The 26113-nt window shown below is 43.2% G+C and overlaps 1 protein-coding gene across 1 annotated transcript in view; it reads right to left on the bottom strand.

Annotated features, from left to right (window-relative positions):
- Positions 1 to 232: 232 nt before the first annotated feature.
- The window catches only part of sobpa (sine oculis binding protein homolog (Drosophila) a), a 33453-nt gene continuing 7572 nt past the window's right edge, over positions 233 to 26113 (bottom strand). Inside the window, exons 2-7 of the mRNA XM_070920983.1 lie at positions 22032 to 22152; positions 21087 to 21296; positions 17648 to 17799; positions 16153 to 16176; positions 7751 to 7846; positions 233 to 2269 (exon numbers count right to left, since the gene is read on the bottom strand). Of these exons, the coding sequence (XP_070777084.1) occupies positions 233 to 2269; positions 7751 to 7846; positions 16153 to 16176; positions 17648 to 17799; positions 21087 to 21296; positions 22032 to 22152 (2640 nt within the window). The remainder of the gene's footprint in view (positions 2270 to 7750; positions 7847 to 16152; positions 16177 to 17647; positions 17800 to 21086; positions 21297 to 22031; positions 22153 to 26113) is intronic.

Raw genomic sequence — 26113 nt, forward strand, 5'->3', positions numbered from 1 at the left:
GCAAAATATGAAATAACCCTGTTGCCAGAATTTCTCAAATTCTAAGACCAAGTATGAATAGTAAACAGATTGTTGAATGTAGATTTTGGAGGTAAAGGAGATATTTTCAAATAGCTCAAAGATACACGCTGGGGAGTGAAAAACATTACAAAACATCAAAACCAACTGATTATTTGATGGCTACCCTACTGTGAATTACGAAATTGTGGGAGCACACTGGGGTGAACCCACCTCATTTGTTTTGATTGCGGATTCGCAGACACCTCCTCTTCAGCGGCGGCTCCAACTCGGGGCTCCCGTCTGCTGATAAAGGGGCACTGATGGAGCAGGACAGGATGGCCGTCTTGTCAGCGCCGGGCTTTGGCACAGGCTGGATGACCACGCAGCCTCCGGTGGACAGCAGCGGCAGGGCATAGGCATGCTCACCCTCCTCCAAGTTGGAGTCAGGGTCTGGCTTACCCTCAATTGTGTCCACCATCTCGTCTTGCGCTGAGCCCCTCTTTCCCGGCTCCCAATCTCCAACCGAGCAATTGTTCTCTTTCAGTGCTTCACGCTCCAGCTCACAGGCTGGCTGCTCCTCTGCCTCTCCTCCTACAACGCTGTCTCCTCTTCGGTCAGGGCAAGACTCAAAGGCGGGAGTGAGAAGCGAATGCCACCCTGTGCCATTGACTATGACATTACATGGGGCAGCAGGGCCTGTTTGGAGCTGGGACGGGGGCTGGGGCTGGGTCCGTGCTGTGCTGGGTAAAGGTGGTGGGGTAAAGTTGGAGATACAGGGATTTAGGTGGCTCACTGGAGGATCAGTATTGCAAGAAGGGCTGCTGTTCCTGGAGGGTGGGCCTGATGATTCCAGTGTGTTTGGGAGTGTGGCCCCTTCCAGCTCCATAGCACTGAGGAGGCCCTGTGAGAGGACCCCTTCCTCCCCATCACGACTGCCCTTCCCTCCCCCCCCCAGCCCTGCAGCTGGTGGAGATCTTGATTCAGCCTCTGCCTCTACTTTGACCTGGACTCCAGGTAGCATCCTCTGAATTACCTGCTGTTGGCATGACCTCTGGCCCACAGTTAGATCAATCACCCCGTCCATTGGTCCAGGGCAGCTGGTTGGACACAGGTTGCCCGCATTGTCCTCTGCCTTCACAGTCAAGTCCACCAACGCCGTCCTGCTTCTCTCTGACCGTACAGGAGAGAGACGCTCTGCGCCAGCTGACTCTACTTTCTGCTCCCCTCTGTCACCTCCAGAGGAACCTGGAGAGTGGGGCCAAGAAGCTGAAGCTTCAAAGGACTCTGGAGCACTGCTCTCCGGCTGGTCCCTGGAAGTTTTGGGGCTGAAGGGAATTGGGATTGGAATAGGGATAGGAACTGGGAGGGGTACAATGACAGGGTAAGGGACCAAGAGAGTTGGTGGGGGTACCAATGGGGCCAAGGATGGCATGCCAAAGTTCATCATTGGGGGTAGAGGAATGCGTCCATTGGGCATCATGTTGATTGGGGGGAAAGGGGGCAAGCCTGGCATGGGGAGACCAGGGTGGGGAGGCATCATGCCAGGGTTGTGATTGGATGAGGGGTGGACATGTGGAGACAGCAGGGGCCTGTGCATGGGGCTTGATGCTGGACCCATGGTCCTAGGGGGAGGTGGTGGACCAATACCAGGGATGATAGGGTTTGACAGGGGGCTATTGGGCCCTGCTGGGTGGGCAGAGGGACGAAGAAATGGTGGACGGATCTGCTGCATCATTTGATGCTCCATGAACAGAGGCAGGGGCATGGGTCCCCGGGGTGTCATCACCATGGGAGGGCTACCCGGGGGAACCCCAACAGGTGGGTGCAAAGTGGGAACAGGTGGGGGTGGGAGTGTGGGGCTTTCGTGGGGTCTGGGTGTGGGGATCTTGGCTGAGGAGGAGGAGGACGGGGAACAGACGGCAGCAGTATCTGAGGGTGAGGTGGCTGAAGAAGTGGAAGGCGCAAAAGCAGAGGTGGTAGAAGGCCCCCCTGGTGAGGGAGCTTTTCGCCGGAAGTCCGTTAACGGAGTTCCCCAAGATTCAGGAGTGAGCAACTGTACCCCTCCACTGCACTCCAGCTTACCCTCCCCACCAGCCCCGTGTCCTGGGTTACACAGTGCTCCAGGCAGCGCGGCCTGGGTCTCCTTGTAGAAAATGTCCATCTTATATTGGTTCAGGCATTTGGCACTGCAGAACTGCAGCCTCCGCTCACCAGCACCAAAGTCCAGGTACTCCTTAGTGTGGCGAATATGTTTGCACCAGTCACACACCTGCAACAAAAAACACACACAGTACACACTGCATCAGTACCTGTCACCCTCCATACAAAAGACTAATTTGTTTTTGATTAAATACAACACACTCTCCCCTGAAGTATCCTTGTAAGCAGAAGATCAGCCTCCAAACCATCTGGAGATAAACCCATTTAAAAAAGATTCTTTATAAGGAAACTGATGTTGTTTCTAAATACTTTTACAGATCTGTCAAGACCAAACACTTAACTTTGAAGTTTGTATAAATGCACATGCCTGTATGCATTTGATTTATGTAATGTCGGTGTGTGTGTTTGTGCATGTGTCTAATTTGATGTGTTTTCCTTACTAAGAGGTAAATGTGCACATGATGGCATTCTGCAGCTCAGTGATATTGACGTGACTTTGTCTCTAACTTTCTGTCCTAACAAGGGATGCCCGTTTACACCTTCTGTCGGCAATTAAGACTAATTTAAGCACAAATCCCTAGGAGACTGACGCCCCGAGCACAACAAGGCAAAAAGAGTATTTCCCTCAAATGGCCTTCCACAATTGGTATTGAAGTGTGTGCCAACTAGTAGACAGATATTGTAGTTAAGTCAGTTTAAATACTAGAAAGATGATCAATGCTGAATTACTTAGAAAACTGCTGCTGCAAGTTCCAGCTTTCAAGAATTTTGCACTTAAGGCATTTTGACTGGCGTACTGATTTACTTTAAACCTCTTCAGAGACACCAGGTATTTGTGACACGGTATTTAACATGTTGTTTGTAATATTCTTATTCCTATGGATACCTGGCTGAACATACATGATGCAGTGCTGATTATTACTGAAAATGTTTCACGGATTTAAAACACTCATTATAAATGTGAGGTTTGGCTGTCAATCAATTAAAATCAGAACAAGAGCAATACGACTTACGAGGGAGCTTTCTGTGATTTTAACAGGGCACACCAGCATTGTTCTCTCTCCACTAACTTTTGCAAATGGACGTATATGTAAGGAGAGAGTCAAAGTAGTGCTTTACATTGTAAAGTGCTATTATTGTGCCTGCACCACACATAACTGTACGGTCTGGACAAGATAACATGAACACCTAACAACAGGATAAAATGCAATACAGCAACGCCACAAAATCCTTCCTCGAAAATTGCAATAGAACTCTTAACACCATTCAGACCTACGGTAACGTGTGTGTTCTGTGAATATACAAACTTCATCCTTGACAATGGTGTGAGTAGGTTACGAATGCGCTCATTATCACCGTTCTTCATCTCCTATTCCTAATGTTCACTGACATCCAATCATGTAACAATAAATTGTCATTGTCCTTGTTTGGTGGCTACAGACAGCAGCACGCGTCTTCTCAGCATTTACATTTCATTCTAGTGAAATTCTGTAGTAACAAGTTCTTTTTGAAACTAATCCAAGCTCAATCAACTTTTTAGAGCCACATTGGGATTTGTAAAGTGTGGTCAGAGCCAATAATTGTAATAATAATAATGAGATCAATAAATAATTTTGCCAGTTCAGTTTCTGAACTAAATTTCTCAACATATGCTGTGCAGGATCACTTCTGTATGCAGAGAGCGAATCAGAACTGGATCCAAACGCTAGGAGGCTAAATCGAAAAAGTTGTCTTTCTTGCTCACTGCAGCGCCAAAGATCCCGAAACAGCCTGCTGCACTGTCTCATCACCGTTATACACCTTTTCAGCACAAAGCGTGCAAATTTTTCTTCGGGAGGAAAATGAATGTGACCCTGGTAGAGCAGATAGCAGTGGGCGAGCCCTGAACACGGCGTTACTCGTCAGGCCACACACAGCTCACTCTGTCAGCTCTGGGAGGAGTGGCAGGTCCTCGCTGGAGATAATTAAGGCATTAATCAGTTGTCAGACCCCTCAACGACATACATCCATCACACAGACCCTTAAGCCCCCCAGCTGAATGTTAATAAGTTGAGGGATGCAACCGGAAGGTGGATCAACTCCTTTTGCACGCTGCATAGCAACATTGGTTTATTTGGCAGGATCCTGTCTGGCAGCAGCTGAAAGACAGTGGACTCACATGGGCTGTTTGGGCAGATGCACTGTAGCACTGGCCAGAATTTCAAAAGAATACATAGCATGCTGTCCTGCAGCTGCTACACGTGTAAAACATCAGGTTTTTTGCATAGATGACGTGTTTTACATCCGATTGTCCGGTACGAGGCGTATCGAATCAAGCAGAAGCATCTTACAAAAGGGCAAAAGTTTTAAAAGATGTACTATGGTTCCGCATTTGTAACAAGTCATTACGCAGTGTCCCTCCGGAGGGATAACGTGCCCAAATGCAATTCAGGAGGAATTTCTGAAACTAGCACATGAATAGAGCTCGGGACAGGCAGCTGGAGAACATAAGGAACCGCAGCAAAAAAACAGATCTGAGACTGGATCAGCAACTGCTATGCTCGCACAGCACGCTGGTGGTGCTCAGATGTCAGTCCCTTGAATTCTACACGCTTTAACTGCCCATTTAGTCCTGGCTAATTCAATGAGCCATGACTGAGTAAAAGTCAAAAAGGTGCTCTCGCAAGTTGAGTTTGATAATGGTAGGCCCAGGATATTCTAAATAATAAATGTGCTGAAATTTTCCTCGACTCAGAAAGACAGATGGAGAGCACTTAACGACTTTCTGCACTGTGAGTGAAATTTCACTGCGCATTACGCTAATGGAGTTGTGCTTTCTCTCTCTCTCTTTCTCGCTCTCGTTCTCACTTGCTCGCTCTCTCCCCACTCTGTACACAGATGTTTGCAGTTGAGTGTAATTATGGTCATTTATTTCCATCGTGGCCAACGAACCAGCGTTGGTGGTGCAGTTTAACTGTTTGCATTACAACAATTATCGTGCTTCCAAGCACGCGCAATCACCTCACCGTCGCCGTCTTCCTCCTCTCACCCTCTGACCCGGCAACGAGGCCAGTGACATTTTAAGAATCCTAAGATCAGGCAAACAGCTAGTTTTAGTGTATAATTAGTAGAAATTAACAGAGGCCACTCTCAGGGGGTTAAAGGACTGGATGAAGAGTATTAAATTGCTGCAGTCTCGGAGATGAACGTGTAGGTTGTGGACCAACAGGTTGCAGAGGAGGAGGAGAAAGTTTCAGGCAGTGAAGAAGAGGAAGAGGTTGCAGATGTTAACGAGACTGCAGAGGATGTGGAGAATTTAGATAATGAAGAGGAAGAAGAGGAGGATGCAGAGGGTTAAGAGGCTGGAGGGTTTCAGACGGTGCAGAGAGGATGAAGTGGTTCAAGCGGTAGAAGTGCATAAGGGGACAGGCCTGTGCACCCACCCCCCACCCCGTTAAGGTCGATATGTGATTCTTTTGACACTTCTCAGATTGCTGGTATAGTCACATAGTGGATTAAACCCATGAACATGAACGAGGTGCTTGAAGCGAGCCAGTAGCTTGGTTTTTTGGTTAAGTTGTCTCACACTCCAAAGTATCCACTCTTGACAATTCAACTCCATCAATGATGTGAAGAAGGCAAACAGTGCTTGTGGCACCGTGGATTCAGTCCAAAAGCTAGATTATGTAGCAAGAGGCCGCCTTAATCTTAAAGCACCTGGTCCATCGGAAAAGAGAAAACACAGTGAAGCTTCCACTAAAGTTTACACAAGACAATGAAACATTGGCAGCGCTTAACAGACCATCTGTAACATGTGGACTTGTTACTATTATCCAAACTATCAGTTACATTTATTGAAATATCTCTCGTGACGGTTATAATCACCTGGCTTACAAAAGGGGAAACATATCTGATTCTTATTCTTTCCCAGTGCTTTACTGTATGTTGGCTACATTGTGTACCTGGCCTCTAGCATGAAAAGTTTAAAGCGTGGATAAAAGCCAAAGACGACCAGAGCTCCTCTCTCTGTTAGGGCTAGCTCTCAGCACCGGCCAGGCCATCACCGTCAGTCATTATAGATGTGACATCCAAAGGCCATTCTCACTTGGCCAGGTGAACCTCAATTGCACTATATTTCACAGCACGCACTCACGCACGCACATGGAGTAAAATAACTCCAGCTGTAAGAATGATGAGACAGAGCTGGTGGATTGTGTTTGAATGTCACTGCAGCAGACGGGGCGAGACAATATATCTCTGTTGGCTGTCTGGGACATGTTTGCTTTCCCACTTGGGACTTATTTGTTTAAAGCAAACATTTGGGAAGTATGGTTATTCCCTTTCTTGCAGAGACTTCGACGAGAAGATTGATAACACTCTCTCGCAGCTGATGAGCTTATTTTAGCATAGAAAGACTGGAAATGGGGAAACTAGCTGGCCTGTCCAAACAACAACAAAATCTGCTTTCCAGCACCTTGCAAGCTCACTAATAAAAAAAACACATTATATCTCATTTGTTTTGTTTTGTGCTAAAACCGATGTATAAAAATGACATGCTGTGGGTTTTTTTTTTTTTGGGGGGGTTTATGTGCTGAACTATTTCTCGGTTGGGAGCTGTTACTTCCTGAAGTCTCCGCTGGTTGTCTGGCAACCTCGCGGAGATAACAAAACTTTTCATACTCACCAGGTGCAGTCAGGCGGTTTTTGTTACTGTCCGACAGAGCCAGGCTAGCCAGATAAGCCTGGCTCTGTAATAAAGGCTAATGTGGGGTAAGTCAAAGTTCCAAGAAGTTTGTCTATAATCTGTGATGGATGATTAAAACATACGGTTTGGGCTTTAATTTTACGCTTTGATACTGTTTTTTATCCAAACAAGTGGGCTAACCCGGGGGTGGTGTTTAAAACCTGCATGGCTTGTGTTTCCTGCCCCATCTGACTGCATGTTTGTGATGTTGCCACAATCCAAGATCCATAGGAATGATGGTTAAAACTATTAAACTCAAGTTGTAATAAACTTGAATGTTCCTTTAAATCTATATTAGCGGCATACACATTGTCTTTTTGTTGTGCACCAAACGGTTTTCTTTCACTAAATTACGAATGATCTATGTAAAACATATATATATATATAACAAATATCAAAAATAAATAAACAAATCCACACAATTCACTTTAGTTCCCCCATAAGTGTGTTGTCATTGCAATAATATCATCCCCACTTTAATTGAATTAATAAATACATTTGTCTAATACCTAACACAAGTCACTGAATATGATACACAAGTCACTGAATATGACGTATAATGAAAATGAGCAAAGCAAATGATTATGCATGAAAAAAGTTATGAAAAGCTCAAACTTAAATGTATGCCAACTTTGTGTAAAACTTGAGTGCCGCTCGTGTACTGTCACATATTGTTTGGGCTGACCTGAGTCTGATGGTTGATGTCTACTTTTACAGCAATGCCCAAATGTAAACCAGTCCTTTGACATGTCAGGGAGAAATGACTTGAAAATTATACAGTTTTAACAAAAAGCAACATCAAAACATATTTGTGCAGTAGCCATCAAGCTTAAACTCTATCTGGTGTTAAATGGTTATGGTCCTTACAAGCACATCGCTGTTTGTCTTGAAGACAAGCCTGGGCGTGTCCTGAGTAAAGCTGTGCTGGGGTAATTTCCCACCGAGGCCATCGTCGTCTCTCGCCTGGGGGGGGAGAAATAATGGCTTCTTTTTACGAATGGACAAAATAAACAGGTGAACAGAGGCAACAAGCAAAATCAGAAATGGAAAACAACACTGAGAAATATGAACAGAAATGGTGACTGTAAAATGGGTGAACATTCATTGGTTTGTGGACAAACCAATCAACAGGATTCTCTGAAACAAAACTGTGTGTGTGTGCGTGTGTGTGTGTGTGTGTGTGTGTGTGTGTGAGTGTGTATGCATGCATGCATGTGCATGGCTGAGGAGTTCTGCAAGACATTTCAAAGTGCTGCAACAAGTGTTCATTCAAATACCCATTTATTAAAGATAAAGAGGGAAACCACATGCAAACCAACAGCTGAATCGATTGTCTACAGTGGATTATATATAGGATTTTATTTTGATGTCAATGTTTTATCAGTATTTCAGAGTAAAAACCAAATCGGGGTGAGTAAAACCTCAACACAGGGAACAGAATTGTTACGTGGCTTGATTGAACAATGAGCGCATTTTGAGAATTTAGTATTTCCAAGAAACGCAGCCGTTTAACACTGCACACCACTGCTCCACACCTAACAACACTTCAGATCAAGAAGGCATTGTTCATGGCCACCTCAAACATCGCCACAACAGTTTGGGGCGGAACCTTGGAAATTGATGTCAGATTTAATAAAATACTTTCAAATGAGTCTTTTATATCGGATGGTTAAAGTCACAGCTAAGTTGCTGTGTCATAAGCAGGCATAACGCGTTGTTGGTTTGCGCTGTCTTGTTTAATGTGACAGACTCGCTGTTCAATATACAAATCATAAAGCTGGGTGGCTCGGAGATTAATGGAACATCGCTGTGCTTGACTGCTAACAGTACCTAACGCTCTCTCAGGAGAACAGTGTTGCAGTGTTAGTCGTCATTATTTGACAGATTTCTTGTAGAAATAACAATTACATTAGGTAAACGAAGATAATGTGTCCAATTTGCTCAAATACTAGCTGTCGTGGGTTTAATTTTGCCAATACAGAACTCCTTTAAACATTTACACCAGCTGGAAAAGGAGCCACCTTCTCCGGCACTCTGAGTCAGTCATTATGCGCAGTGTGAAAAAAACTGAGGCAGTCAATGCTGTTATGCCAGGTGTGAGCAATTTTGTTTCAAAGAAGTTATTGGAGAAGCTTCGCCTGGCACAATGCCAAATTACTCCATTGTGTTTCATTAAATTAAATACACTTTAATATTATATAGACCTCTGTGTGGGGAAAAAAAAAAGTGGTTCATATTTTACAGCCACTGGGCGCTGTGCCACCGTTATCGGAAATGGAGATTTAACCTCAATTATACATGTTCATCGTGCCGTTTGCAGCCCCCCGAGCTGACATTTGATACTGTGCCTATGCCATTGACAGGTGAGTCACTGGCCTGAGCAGCTCTCTTTCATATCATGTTCCCTTTAAATTGCTCGCTGCAACCTTTGATTTGTCTTGGGTAATTTGGCCTCCAGCTCTGCTCATCGCTCCATGATACCAAAGGGCAACTCTGCTGTATATTTTACATTTTGTGTCCAAAGACTGATTGAGTTTGCCTCTGCTTCCATCTGCCTCCCTCACCTCCAGGTAGGGTTTCCCATTCCAAGCATGACATAAATCAAATATCGCTGTCTGGTGTCTCGCGAAGCGTACTGTTATTAGGACCGGGAAGGATACAGCACAAGAATCTGACAAAAAGTCAACATTGCTCAGCACTGACATTTTACAATGTAACTGGGGGAAGATTTTTAACTTTGTCACAAAAGATTGGAGAAAACAAAACCAGCAGATTATGGGGTCATGGTTATTTAGAGGCTGTCAGTGCGCTAAATGAACAGTAGCTGTAGGCTGACCCATTTCAGCTTATTTTCTTTCCCTCTCGCACACAAACACATACAAGTGTGCCGTGTCTCCTCAGTGCGAGCACGGACACATCACACGGACACACTCAAAGAACAGGTAAACGCACATAAACATATATAAGAATCTGGGCATTCATTTGAGGACACACACACACACACACACACACACACACACACACACATTCAAAGATGCACCATTGTGCTATTATTCTGTCTCCAGTTTGTGCTCTGACCCTCTGGCCCTGCGCCAGTTCATTTGCATATTGTACTAATGAGGTGTTGGCACTGTGAACGAGGCGTGAGGCACACACTGGGAGCCACACACACATAAAGGAGATGGGATTAAGATAGCTAGATAGACAGATAGACAGACAGATAGAAAGACAGATAGATCAATAGACATATAGACAGATAGACAGACAGACAGACAGATAGATAGACAGATAGATAGATAGATAGATAGATAGATAGATAGATAGATAGATAGATAGATAGATAGATAGATAGATAGAAAGATAGATAGATAGATAGATAGATAGATAGATAGATAGATAGATAGATAGATAGATAGATAGATAGATAGGTTTCAGTGCCACTTGTGCTGTTCTCTTTAAAGGTGTTCTTTTTTCTCTTATTGCTGCTTCATCATGCCAGCAAACTGCAGCTGCCGCCTAGCTGAAGTTCCTTATAAGAACGACCGAGCAGGACATCGGCCGCCTAGCTCCCCTCTGGCGACTCCACCGTCCTGAGGGGACGTCACACCAGCTGCCACCACGCTAGCTTCCATCTGGGCACGGATACATGTCCAGGTGTGTGTGCCCGTCACCTGCCAAAAAGAGCCGCGTTTTCCCAAAGAAAGGCGCTTGTAGGCAGGCCTTCCAAATCCAAAGACAAACACTGCCGAGCGCAGCGGAGCTCATCCCAAATCCTGAAATGAAGGTGCAGTCCTGGCACCGTGCATATGACAGGCGAGAGAACACAGTCTTTCACGACCAAAAAAAAGGACACGTTTGTCTCTACTTTTTCCTGTTTTGAAAATCCATCCCAACACCAGTTCACTTCTGCTTGCTGTGCACTGCAGAGATTTTCTCACACATGCACAGGAATATTCTAAGATTACTACAGCCATGATCCGGAACAGTGTGCACACACAAAAACGACGTTATTTTCAAGGGTTGTCTGGTAAGGGTAGCAGTGCGTTATGGCCCTATATTAATAAGTATTTAATTAATGAGTCATTTTTAAAAGTAAAAACTCTTTAAAAAGTCAATTTAGCTGGTTTACAGCATTTTTGAGCTTTCTTTACAGCAACATTCAGATCTATGTAGAAATATTTGAGCACGTTGCTATCATCTCAAGAATGATGAAAGCCAATTTCCTTGTACTGCCTTTTTTAAAGGGTGCAGCAAATGTTGTTCTCAATATGTGTCACTCTGGAATAACATCTTCTCGGCATACTGATTGTGAATCTCGAATTGGCGAATTGTTCTTGGAACATCACAAGGTTGCAACGAGTATTTGCTTACTTAAGGTCGTCATCACAACAACACACCTGAAATGTGCCTTCTTTACAGAAATAACACAAAGGCATGCAAGTTCATGTGCGTGGCTCTTCTTTTACAATCTCAACGCCTAGTTAGCCGGAGTTACTTTTGTCTTTATTTGAGCTGAATGGCTGGCAGCTATGAGATAATCACCTTCCTCTCTGTGCCCTGAAGCTGTGTCAGGCAGGCCTCAAGGCTTCCTAACCACCAGTGTGTCTGAGCTGCAATATGCAGACGCATTACACACTTCATCACGCACACAAAATTTCCAAAGCAGCTACATTCATACATATACAAGACACAGTTACACGCAAACACACACACACACACACACACACACACGCTCCTCTCTCTTATTCATTTTGCGTGCGTGCCCTCCTTGGCAGCCGATGGAGATGCAAAGTAAATTGTGGAGTGTTCAGGAGCAGGGAGGCAACCACGGGGCTGTGTGCGGAGGAGACATTTGTGTGCATATGTGTGTATGTGTGTGTGTGTGTGTGTGTGTGTTTGAGGTGCTGTGACATTTCTGGGCTGACATGAAGCAGCACTCTGCCCCCTCGCGCCTGGAGGGAGCTCCCGGGGAAAGACACTGATGGAGGTCTGGGGTCTCCAGGGGGGAATTTCATGGTGTGAACAAAAAGCCCTGCGCTGCGGCAGAAACGACCTGTAAAACACGAGCTGGAGTCTCCCCGCTTCCTGCTTAATGCTTTTGTGAATGCCGTGGAAGCAGAAGACACGGTTCATATGCATTCACTTGTGTTTGCTTGCATGATGCATAAAGATAATTCTACTAAATAAAACGACAATGTGATCCTTTCATATTTTGTTTTTTTTGATTTTGCCTGAAGAAATATGACAAATCACCCTACAGATGACAGATGATAAGCCACTGTTAACTTCTATTAATCAGGATTTTGAATTAGTCCTCCTTTCCCCAGTCTCCAATCAATCAGTAAGTGATTCTGAGGAATTCAACCCCAAAAACTCCTGAACTCGAACCAAACTGCAGAGAAAAGCAGATTGTTGGAGCTATTGCAACAGCAACAAGCAACATTTCATCACAATCAACATCGCAGCGACAGACTCCTGCATGCAGCATTTAAAGTCCAACCCTAAATGACACGTGGACGATGTGTGCTCCAGTTGTATATAAGGCTGACTGACTCAGTGGGAAAGCAAAGCATCCTCTAACCTACACCTTTCTCCCGCCGTGATTCACACTCACAGGGGGTAATTCATCGCTGCTAATTGCCTAACTTGATCTTGGCACTGTGTCCAATGAGCGAGCATGTTTATCGGAGTACGTGTGGGTTGTGAGATAGAGCGAGACACCGTGCGGTCTGCGTGTAAAAAGCGTGACAGTTGAGCAGCTTCTACCGACAGCTGAAAGCGAAACTCCACCCGAAATTTCTATTTAATCCCCCAAACTGTCCAAGATCGTAGCAGTTGATGTAAATTCTCACAGAACTTTGCCTTCAGTTGGTATCTTCCCACTCAAACTGGCTTTTGCAGTGCACACGATGCATACAGCGCGCACACACACACACACACACACTGTGAGTTGCAGCGCATTACAAGGCAAGAAAAAGAGGCCAAGCCATGTCTCTGGATCAATAGTGGACAGCCAAAAAGAGAGTGAAAGTGAGCAGGCAGAGTGAGGTGACAGACAGAATAATTGAGTAGCAAGCGGCGAGGAAGCAGCACCTTCCATACAAACTAATCCAGAAGCTTAAGGCATACAGTAAACAGGCACATAAGTGATTAGCCCCGAGTTAAACTATCAATCATCTTTCGCCACACAAACGCACACTACATAAGGTTATGCAGAGATGTGAGAAAGCAGCAACCATAGTCACCCAAGGAGGGGATTGGGTTTCATGGATGAGGCAGCTGAAGATATTTCATGCAACATAATGCCAGAGCCGTTTGCCCGCCCCCTACAACCCCCCCCCCCCACACACACACACACACACACACACACACACACACGTCTCCTCTGCTCTATCTGAAGCACACGCAGACACCAGATACTTTTTTTCAGCCATGACAATATTTTTTTTTTTTCTGCTGGAAAAAAAAAGAAAAGAAAGCCTGCAGGCCCTGTTGTTGTGGCCAACCTTGTGGGTGCATGAGAAAAGAAACGTGGGTATCGCTTTACACAAATGGCCTGCATGAATGTGCGCGAGCCAGACAAAATATAGAATTGGAGCCGCCGTGGCAGAGCAGGCCTTTCCTGTGTTTGTGATGTTTGAACATGTGCATTCTGCCGATGGATGAAGGAAACATCCAGCGTGGCTGCCTGGCTTTCTTGCAGATATGAATGCTATAAACTGTGTCCTGTAAATCTGTGCAAAAACATTGATGATGACTGATGCAACAAATGTCTGCAGCACGAATCTTAAAGCTGCCACACAACACATTTAACATTTATTAATGTCAATAAATGACGTCAACATCAATGTTTAGACATTATTACAACTGCAATAAACTAAAAAGACCATCACAGAGGAGACTGGCAGCACCTGCTGCTTAACACTGTATTTCACTGTGTGAGCTACCAAGAATTTCTGATGAACTGATTAGGCCTAGTTTAGTTCTGTGTTATTTTTCACAGTAAAAAAAAAAATGCAAATGAACTGAATTATAAATAATGTTAGCCTCTCAGCCGGAACACCATAGCAGCAGATTAACAAACCTAACAAATTTAATTTGCCCAGTAGCAGGCTAAAGATATGAAGTAGAAGCTAAGGTTTCCATTATGCGTAGCTCGTGAGCTAGCACGTAGCCAGTGAGCTAGTAAGTAGCCAGTTGTCTTGTATTAACATTGAGACTGGTTGGTTTGCCAAGTCCTCCTGCAGGCTAATCATCTAAAAGTGCCAAAACCATGAAGAGAGATGGCCTCTCTGCAGATTTTCTCAGTATAGCAGTGCTAAAGATAAGAGGTAAATGTGTCACCTAAATTTGGAACTCATGTCCTGCCCTGTCTCAGGAAATTCTGTGAACAGGAGTGTCATGTCTCACGAATCACGTAAGACTAATCCCCTCTACAAATGAAGAAGGTATGACCGAACAGAAATGGGAATTAGTTCTGACATTAAAATAACACCGGGGGGGGGGGGGGGGGGGGGGGGGGGGGGGGGGGGAGTGCTTATGTCAGAGTGGTAGCAGGGCTCAATACTGTACATTAGCCTTGGGGTTAAATCCCCAAGTTATGCCATCAGTTCATTGATTTACAGCTGAAAATTATGGAAGCCCATTTCCGCCACTTAAAAGAAAAATCCACCATTTTTAAAATTGTATTTCATCATAATTATGACATATTATTCTCATCATGTTGACTATGAGATTGTAGACTGTATTTATGAGATAATATTTAATTATGATAATTATGAGGAAATAAATTCAAAAAACACTTTCCAAAGTATCACATTAAATTACTTTAATATTGATTAGTATTGATTTATTTAACAGTGAATATTTATTTTTACCTGCCAGTGTAACTAAATTAAATGTGTTCCTTAAGAAAAAGCTACACGGTCATGCTTAACTGCGTTTTTTTTTTCTACAGCGGCTAACATGCTTTGTTAGGCAAAACATGCAGTGAAGCCCGTAATCAAAATGTATTCAAGCAATTGAGTTAATGAACAAAGTGTGTTTGAAGTAGCAGACAGGTTACTCATTTTCACGTTACATTAATGAATTAAACAGTAAAAATGTGCATTATTAAGGTATTTTGGAACTATTGGTTTTATAGTAAAGGATATGGTTGACTAGTATTCGGTGTGTCAGAGCTCATAAAGTCAAATATTTTCTCCAAGACTGTAATGATCCAGCCTGTCACTTTGAAATTCAGACTTCTCTGCAGCTATAACTTGCATGAAGAGCCGTCACCGCAGTGTGAGGACATGCTTTGAAATATCTGTCAAAAGTCTGAGGCTGATTAATGGGGAGCGCACAGAAACTCGCAAAGAGTATCACTGCATCTTTGTGTTTTCTCTTTCCTCACCTCACCTCCATGTACTTTAAGTGATGGCACTTATGCATATATTTCAGCTCCACTAGCCACAAAAATGTCAGTCATAAGGTCAGAACATAATGCAGAGTTAATTAGGCTTAAAACAGATGTCATGTCTGAACTTAAACTACAAATGTATTACTCTTATAATTACATACTGTATAACAATGAAGGTAGGGAAATACGTAATATTTAAAAAAAACTTTTACTGTATTTATATATAAACTTTATGCTTTTTTATTTCTGTTTAATTGTAGACAAGGCCCATAGATTCATGGCAGGGAGCTTTGCTCAGATCAGCTTTACATTTGATGTCATGTTTATAGCCCCCCCTGATTGATATGGAGCTGTCAAACGGCATAGGCCTGTAACTACCTTTTTCTGACCTCCTCTGGAGCTCAGAGATCAAAATGAAACCAGTTCAAAAGCTGCGTTTTGATCTGCTATGAAGCTCTATAGCTCTCGCAACTGTCACACGCTCTCCCACGAGGTTTCGACATGTCAGACTCTCCTTGTCATCACCGGGACCAGACAGATCATTTGTCACCATTCCAACATTAAGTACAATGGAAACTACAAACTTGCTATAAAAGTAAATGAGCTAAAAATGTTAAGGTAGAAAATGAAAAACATGTAGTATGAGCAACAGTACAGTAGACGCAAGGCTCAGCTTGATTCTCATGCTTTGGGAAAAAGTGTCAGAAAACAAAAGAAACTGGATATCACTAACTGAAATGAACAGACATACTCTAAGTGCACCCCTATCTCGTTCCTGCTCCAGTGCAGTGCTTGAAAAGTGATTATGTTTAAATGAATAACTGACTTCAGGACAGACAAGCAGGAGAGTAAAACACGTCATACTCACAGCGTAATTCCTTACATATCCCAGCTTTGGTACAAGAGAGAAAGGACATTGTTTAACTACAGTCATCGGGGGGGAAATGAGAACACAGTAACAACTTTGATATTTGCTGTCTTGCGTCTTGTGCATCACGGTGACCAAGTCATTTTGGAGTCGGTCGCCCTGAAGATGTTTTTGTAGTAAAATCCATGATTTATTCCTTATGCTTTCTGGTTAAATGCTTTATGAATTATGCATTTTGTATTCAAGCCAAACCTGAAAAAGTACTGAGTTAAGTTAAGTTAAGTTGACATTTTTTAAGCAATATTTTTAGTTAAAATTACCTTTTGAGGTCTTGAGTTACAATTAAGCGCAATAATTGCTGAAGCTGCGACAGATAGAGCTCATATTTACAGTATAAAGACTCTTCAAATGTCATGAAAACTTTATTTAGCTCTGTCAGGAGCAGAATATAGTGCGTGTTTATAAAGAGCTTACCAGATGATGTAACATTTTCTGGCAGCCATATCAGAGGCTCTCTGCTCTTGGAAATAATACAGATACAGCAATTGCACTTCTGAACTCTGCTATCCAAACAGAACTGATTAGACGTGCTTTGTTTGTACGCTTCTTACACACAAACTAAAGAACACTGCAAACTAAAATGACCAGTTTTGCGTGTAATTAACGTTAGCATTTTAGCTATTAGACTAGAAGGTATGACTAGAAATAGGAAATAGTTCTGACACCAAAATAGCAAAGTGGAAAGGAGTGTTGACAGGGTGGTAGAATGTAATGTATATACCATGTGTTATTTTCTTCATTTACCATGAGTACAACCTAAACAAACTCTTATAACTGCCTAAACTGAACTCTTTTAGCGACCTAACTTAACACTAACTTAACCAAAAGTTGTTTACTTGCCTAAACTTAAAAAAAATAGTTTGCCATTTTGGGAAATACGCTTACACCAAGTAACTCCCTGTAAAACCACATATTGTCAGTTTTACATTAGTGTTTGTGTTGTGGGCTTTAAAGGTGCTGCTAGTTGGATTGTTTAACTTCGGAGAGAGCCAGGCTAGCTGTTTCCACACTACCAGTCTTTATGCTAAGCTATGCTAACTCAAGCTGCCTACTTACACACACAAATATTAGAATGGCATCAAACTTTTCATCTTGAAAAAAAGAAGTGAACAAGTGCATTTCCCAAGCTGTCAAACTACTCTTTTAAATGTTAGCACCTGTCCGGCTGATGAACACTATGACAATAGCATCATGTCCAATTCATGCTATTCTCAATAATACATTTCACACTTGCAAGTACATATCACGATATAAAGATGTATTTCATGCCTGTTTTATTAATTTTTGGAGCCATGTCGTCAATTTTATATTCTCCTCTGGGACTCACTGATGATGATCACATATTTGCCAGGAGAATTGTGACATACTGTATCTGCAAAGTCTCTACAAGATGTCATACCAAGGTGTCCAGCTGAGGATAAGGAAGGAGTTTTACCTTGTTTCTCTTAAAATAGGCTCTGCGGCAGGCGGCGAAGCACTTCTCACTGCAGAAGCTCTTCAGCTCGCTCCCCATGCTCAGAGAATAGCGTTTGACGCCGACTTTCTGGCACCAGGCGCACATGATCTGCACATTGGATGCATCTTCATCTACAAAGAAACGACCAACAGTGAAAGTGAGTTAGGATGGAGCTCAAGTTCAGTGTGTAATTTCATGAGGACAAACAACTATTCGTTCTTGCATCATCTTATTTTAAACCACAGACCATCATCCTGGACATTCAGGCCCAGGCACCATTCCAAATCTTTTTGGATTTTTTAATTGGGCCGTTTATATATAAAACCCACTCAAAATGTCTTACATTATAACTCCTATTGACCTTGTGGTACATATCTTAATTTGTGCGGTCAAAGTGAGTCTGATTCTGATTACAAAATATGCTTAAGCAAGAGTGACATCTATTATATTTTAAGCGTAAGTCCATGGCGGAGAATATCAACAAGCATGCAACAACTAGATGTATTAAACACAGACCAAAAGGCATTAAGTCCACTGATTCAGGCCAGCTGCTGGGCTGGTTAAATCCGCTCAAGATGCAAGCCACAGAACCGCTATAGGATTTATAATGAAGCCCTGCCATGGGTAAATGTAGCAGAACCGGATGAGCCGGGGACATGGGAAGATGCCCATTTGCGGCTGTGCTCTGTGGGTATTAGAGAACCTGAAGTGGACACAAGGATGTACTCTGATGATGCTGGAGATGACTGGTGTTCACACAGGAGGCTGAGTGTATTTACTACACCAGGGTCACAGAGAATGTTTGAATAATTCTCAAAGTTTGTATTAGCCAACATAAATGTCCACCACCACCACTTTTCCCTGACTGACAAGTTACACAACTCTGATCTGAAGCAAACCCCACCCATCCATCTACCACTCCACGCACTCCACACATTAACAGAGGCTGGTTCTTCCTTTTTTATTCCCAAAATTATTCATGATGAGGGCACTTTGAGGGTAGACAGAAGGGGAAAAAGCAAAAAATAAATAAATAAATAACCTGAGGGAAAAGAGCGAGAAATATATAAATACATATGCAAATTTTCCCAGTGGCCCACACGGACAGACAGAGTAACAAACAAATAGTTCACATGAAGAAGACTGTAGACAGTTACTGTATTAACTGGTCAAGTATAGAAAGTAATAATAAATGGGAACACGTAGAACAAACAAATGAGACAGTGATAATCAGTAGTTATCTTTAATAAGTTTGAGAAGTTTAAAGAAGTTAAATATGTGAGAAATAATACTAAATAAAGGTATAAAAGAAAAAAATACATGAATACGACATATAATAATATTGCCAATAGAGTTTTTGGTATTTATGTCTGTATGTATTGTGTGTATATTTGTATGTGTATGGGCATTCTGCAGCAGGGCTCTGGCAGTTAAGGTGGACTGCAGTAGATTATCAATAAATGGAGTCTATATATGAGTTTTCCACTATTTGTTATTTCAGTTGACATATGCAATTGTCAAGGTTTATTTCTCAGCTGCTTTGTCGAAATCCATGACCTGGTAGGAGGGTGGGCAAAAAGAGCACAGATCTCTTCTGTCTCTTAATCTCTTCAGATTCATGGTTAGCCCTAACGCATGTCTGAGTAAATCTACAGTTGACACATCCTTCCTTTAACTGAAATATATTTTATCCTCAAGAAAGGACAAACAAGGAAATGTTATCCATTGAAATCTACGATACTGGCTTCACAACGAGTTCCTCGCGGCAGCCTGGGATTCAGAGGTTTGTAGCTGCATTGTGGTCAGTGTGGGCCACAAATTATTTTAACAGACCCTCTGTGACAGTGAAATGCCTCGGCTGTGGTACACTGTGCCTGCTGGTGATGAGCTGCGGTCTTTTAGTGCCGCCACTGTTGCAATGAGAGAGATCCTCCGAGATTCCCTCCAGTATCTCCCAATTATCACATTACGACTACGCGGGTGTGAGGGCGAAAAAATGCAGGCCCATTAGTCTTTCTTCCCCCGCTCACCTCCTTATCGCACGCTGGCCAGGCTTTTCACCTCTTGTTGAGCTTAATGGATCTACAGGGCCATTAGATTTTAAGTAAAGACTAACTCACAATTAAGCGAATAACTCCCTCGGGCCCTAAAGATAGCACAGTGGACCCAACATGCATATTTTATGTCTTTCCTGTCCTCTCGTTCCTATAGTCTCTCTGCCTTTTTGTGGTCTCCCTGGATTGTTGCCCACTGCGGTGACAACAGAAAAACAAGACATAGTTTCATACTAAGCTGACTGGGGGGGTGGATCAGGGTTTGCACATTGCTTGGAATAATGTATGTACCGCGGCGTAATAAACAGGATCGAAGGCCAGCATGAAATTGCAACGTTTTTCCACAATGTCTCAACATTTTCATACAAAGAGACATCTTGAGGTGGAGTTGTTTTTGCCTTCCCACATCCTGGCACCTAGTAACAACCCCATCTCAAAACACTCACATCTGCATGGGGGGGGGGGGGGGGGGGCTGCCAGTAATTATGCAGCCTCCGTAGTAAATGCCACCATCATCCGCCGTACCTGCACCTCAAAAGGTCCTTTGTCGGATTTTGCGGGGCACATGAATAATTCAGCATATGTGTGAGGGTGGGGTTGGGGGTGTCGGCCGGGTGGTGGGTTGGTGCTGGGCTTTAAGTGGGACCACACCATCTGCTTCCCCGCCTAGGCAGGGCCAGCGGGGACTCCTCTTGGGTGATGCCAAGACGGCTCGCTCCCTCCGCCGGGGCGTACCAACCTCCTGTGCCGCAGCAGACGTAAGGGATAATGAAGCCCTCTGTCTGGCCAAGGAACGCAGACATTTCCTCAGAGAGCTGATGGGGTTATATTGACACTCGGGCAGGTGGAGATAAAGGTGTACAGCAGGTAGCTCGCTCATTAGTCGCCTGTTCCTGCCTGGTTTGGAGGCTTTCAGGCCATTGCAAAGACAGAAAGTTTTCACGTTGCATAAACATTCAGTTTTCCTGCTAAGTGGAGAATCAGCAAGTAGGTCTATACTTTCCATACAATGTAATCCGCCTGGAGAACAGCTGTGGATCAAATCTACGCCAGGTCTTCTAGTTGGGTGTTTTTGTGGACATTTCTGGTTGGGCATTTGGGCGAATACATCAGCAATCTGAGATAGGCTGAAAATGACCTTGATCTTTTAGGAAATATAAAATGTTGAAAACAGTTGAAACATTATGTACCAGCTCTGGAGGTGGGCTGGTTTGCCGATCTGAATACATTTTGATAGTAGTTTTTGCTGGCAGGCATCATGTTTAAGTGCTTCCTTGACAAACAAGAACTTCTATAAGCCTAAACTGCTTTTCAATTCATGCACTGTGTGTGTCTTTCCAAAAGCTGGTGTCAGCGCTCCCTACCTGCAGGGGCCTTCATCAGTGGCGGGGGGATCATGGGGACTATGATGGGCAGGTTGCCATGTTCCTTGGTGCTGGGCGTGGAGGTGGACGGTGTGGTGGAGGACTCTGTGACTCCGTTCCTGGAGGCTGGCAAAGACTGGGAGCTGTTGGCTCGATCCGGAGAGCCTTCGCCGCTCTCTGTTGAAGCTGGTATTTTTGGCAACAAGTTTTCTATAAAGGGGAAATTGAGCAAAATAAAATCATGCCATAATGTAAGAGCCTATCTGACAAAGGCAACTTTTTTTTTTTTTTTTATCATACTAGAGGCACAAGTGATGAAGCATGTCTGTCTTTTAAAGTTGGCTTGGAAAAGTTTATGTGACCAAATGTAATGTGAAAGGGGTAACTCGTAGTGACAAACCCACAGAAAATGATCATCTAACACTTCCCCTCAGCTCTACGGAGCATATTAGCACCTCCGAGCTTATTGTTTTGGTTTTCCCGCCCACAACATAAGCAGTCCAACTGTCACATTTTGATTCACATGTTGCTGAACTAGGACTGGTGCATTGAACTTTCCAACTGAGCCCTGCCCACTTCAAACCAGTGAGAAAAGCAAGGCCAAAAACACAGAGAGCTCCCAAACTTTGGCAGAAAATGTACGACCCCATCACTCATAGCAAGAAGCTGTTTCAGAGAGTCATTTTTTAGCACAATTGCATAAGGGTGTCGCCGTCATGTTCAACATATGTACAACATGCATTAGCCATGTTCCATGATCCATTAATGAGCACTTTCATATATCATATATTTTCACCAATTTCATTCTCTTTTTATGCAACACATGATCCAGTGGTGGATGTTGAAGAAACTGAGTTGATGGTGACTGCTGGGCCAGCCAGGTAAAAAAAAAAAAAAATCATAAAAACAAAACAAAACTGTGTACGGCATGTTAGAGTTCCATACCTTTGAGGACAGAGATGTGCTGTGGCGTCTCCCCTATCTCCAGGTGGTCCGAGTCTCTCAGCTCCACTTTGTCGTAGCCGTACCAGCCCAGCAGCTCGTTCATGGTGTTCTCTGCAAAACTCTGCAACACAAACCGCTGGCTGGTGAGACTCAAGACAACGGTGCATACACAGGAATCACTCTGACTAAACGTGGGCCTGCTTTGATGTAGACAAAATCCGCCTTGAGTTGTAATTCTTGCAATACAAGCTGCCGCACTACTAATAAGCAGCGATAAACAGCAAATAAATAGCAGCAAATTAAAGTGAGTAACCTCTGAAAAGTTTTATACCATCACATGAAATGTAAATGTTACCCAAGCAAACATCTTAACATTTGGAAAACAGGACGAAGACAAATGAGATTTGAGGTCACGTTATAAAAGCAAATGCAACAATCTGTTACTTTTTTGCATCTGCCCTGCTTCTCCTGAGACCTTGACTTTAAGACTAGCTCCTTAGATTTGTCCACAATACCACATTTCTTCAACTAATTAGGCAGACACATTGCGATCCCACTCAAAATTTAAAGCTGTGCCCCAAGAAAACCACAATGTAGGTTTCCCCCCTCACCCAGGGTCTTCATTATGAGTACAGGTCAACCTAATTGGGGCTAACTCTGTCCAAACGCTGCATTGTGTGCATCCAGCAAAAATAATGGCCCCTATCACGGCACAATAAAAAGAGGAGGATGTTATCAGGCTCTGATAAGAACCCTATCACAGCACACTAACCAGCACAGAGGACTTATCGCAGTACAATGGAAACCACAGCACAGTAAAGACACAGTGACAGCAGAGATAAGGGTTTGACTCATGGGTGTTTGATTTACAGATATTTTTAAAAACTCCCTCCTCCTTTCTTACAACTACAGCGATCTGATTGATTGAAAATGTCTGCATCCACAAATGGCACAGGGATTAAATGGGCCAGAGGGAACACTGATTCATGGGGCCCGAAGCAGAGGAACCCAACATGCCAAAGGTTGTTGTTGAGCTCTGCTATACTATTGTTCAGTGGGAACAGGGATATGCTAGTTATTTATAATAATTTAGATGTATTTGTTTTATGGTATTAGTTATCTTCATGGTTATCATTCTCAGTGGGCCATAGCCCCCAACAGAAGCCAACTTAAACAACATGTTAAAATCCCTGAACATACGGTACAGCAGCTCTAACGCTGTACAGCATAAGTTTGTAATGACTGACCCACCGCTAGGCCACTGATTATTGAAGGAATAGTGCAGAATCTCGGGAAATACAGCGTTAGATGATCAACACCATTCATTGCTCGATACCACTCTCATCTCTGTAAGCTAATGATGAAGCTCAGCCAGCAGGCTGATTAGCTTAGCTTAGGATAAAGACTGGAAACAGGTGGAAACAGCTAGACTGGCTCTAAAAAAGAAAAGCTAAAAGCTAAAGCTCACTAATTAATATGTTTTACATGTACAAAAACCGAAGTGTAAACGACATGCTACATTTTTATCAGGGTTACTGTATGTGCTGTTTCCCCCTGTTTCCAGTCTTCATGCTAAGCTATGCTAATTCTTTTCAACATTTAACTGGTTACATTTTTAGAGTAGATAGGCCTACACTACAAGACTAACAACGTGATTGTATTTCAGTACACTAATCAATCGTGAACAACCAACCACAACACAGTAAAAAGGAATATAGTCAAATAGTATAAGAGCTGTCACTGAGCAGTAAACAACACGTCACAGTTAAGAAAATATCATAGTCCAGTAAACAGTATGTGATAAATATATATATATAGTGGCTCTGAGCGAGGCAGTAAAGTCCCAACATTCTCTGGCAGCACAGCAATGCAGAGTGCTATGCAGAGAGTTAGTGCAGGTACGCAAAAACAAATAAATCTCTTCACAGGTGAAATATAGAAGTATTTCCTCCATCACAGCCTCTCACTGCACAGCCAATAAACACTGTACTCAAAACAAAACCATAACCCCGCTAATGCACACAGCCCATTATGCCCATACAGCTCTCTCTCAGCTGGAGTATTCCCAGAAGCGTCGATTCACTGAACCCTAAACTATGGTAAATGCTTCAGCTATCATTCGACTCGAAAACACAGATGAAAAAGTTCTTGCTGAAAACAAGATACTGCAGCGACTGAGGATGAATCAGCTGTAATTATTTGGTCTGCGGGATAAAATATTAGTCACAGGTCAGCTAACTATCAGCTTAGAGGCAAGTAATGTTTTCCACATAAAACGCTAAATACATTTCTCCATTTTTTTCCTTAGGATGATCAACACGTCAAGCTCCGATTTTTACTAATGCAGCCTTAGGTATGGGACCTGCTTGTCAATTAGTGCACAACAACAGCGTGTAGAATCATATTTCAGGCTTGCAAGGACAAACACACACATGCAGCAATGTACTGTTGCCACGGAGATGACCCGCCTTCTTGCGTTTTGCCATTGGTGGGCTTGCTCCAGACTAAACTGACAAGACACAGGTCAGTTCATTATTTTACAGCCAGTCCCACTTTACTCTGTGCATTATCTCATTATGGCTGCAGCCGTCACTTATCAGTTACCACATCAAGCAGTTAAATGCTAATTGCAAACAGCTCCTGTCGATATGTCAGAGCTGAAGTGATCGTGTCAGAGCGGCTCAGTGCCACCCAGCACGGATCTAAATTTAACAGCAAAACATAGACACACACACATCCGCAAAGAGTATGTGCATCTGAAGTTGTCTTCAAACCACTGCTACGGTCTGAGGCATAAAGTGCAAAAAAATCCAGATTGTGGCCTAACCTGGACTATGTCCTCTCCTCCCTCAACTTTTTCCTTCCTGCCTCCACTGTAGATTCCTGGTACAGCAAAGATGTCAGTGAATCAGCCTCAACTGTTGCCTGTTCATCCGTAACGAAACAGAAATGAAATAAATGTAAAGGATAACTGCTGTCTCAGAGGGATGTCACATTTGACAGAAGGGAAGTTGGAAGACATGGAACACTTATAGACTCAGCATCCGTATTAACTTTAAAGGTGGAATTTCACACGTTGGCAGTACAAGTATGAAAAACTAGGCCTGATGTGACTTCAGCACATTGCACACAGCAAGTTCATGTCTATCAACAAGGCCGGTCTACGATGTTTTATATCAAGCGGATGAGAGAAAGAAGCTAGAAGTACCACCCGCAGTTGTAAGCCTCCGCCAACCAGTCAAGTTGTCTCATAATATATGTAGTGAAGACTTGGAAGGAATTGAATAAAAAGGTATGAAGTGTATTTTGGGGCTAAATGGAAGTTATCACTGTATTGATGATACATATGATTCCAGTGGTTATACATTGTTGAACTGATTAATGAAGGATTATCACAGATGTTTTGGCTGAACAGGTTCACATGTACTTGATTACAATGTAAAGATGGAATCTTATAGCTGCACAAAATGTGGTGCTTTTGTTTCTCCTGGCATTTTTAGATGTGAAGCCTCTCTTTGAGCTGTAGGATCACGATTAGCTCGGCGCGCTCACGGGATTCTGATGACGCTCGAAGTTCAGAACGAGGCAGAATGGTCGAGATGGAGGAAAGCCCTCACTGTGCTAGTCATTGTTTACTCAGTCAATGTGTGTGTGTGTGTGTGTGTGTGTGAAGTCGCCAAATTCATTCTTAAATTATTATAATTATCTTATTTTGAGGTCACAGTGACCTTTGACCTTTGAGTCAAAAGTGTCACCCATTCAGTGTCCAACCAACCGTGAGATACGGTCACAATCTCCCCTTCTGCTCCTGTGTTTTTCCAGAACAGGATATGATGTCACAGTGACGTTAACCTTTGACCTCTTGGGTAAAAAATGTCATCCCTTCATCGTTGTATTAAACATCTGTGTGAAATTTTGTCATAATTACTGCATCAATTCTCGAGTTTTGGCCAAAAAGGTTATTTTGAGGTCACAATGACCTTTGACCACCGAATTCTAATCAGTTCATCCTCCAGTCCAAGCGGATGTTTGATGAAATCCCCCCTCGGCGTTTCTGAGACATCGCGTTCACGAGAATGGGA

This window comes from Enoplosus armatus, chromosome 15 (assembly GCF_043641665.1).
Source record: "Enoplosus armatus isolate fEnoArm2 chromosome 15, fEnoArm2.hap1, whole genome shotgun sequence".
NCBI lineage: Eukaryota > Metazoa > Chordata > Actinopteri > Centrarchiformes > Enoplosidae > Enoplosus > Enoplosus armatus.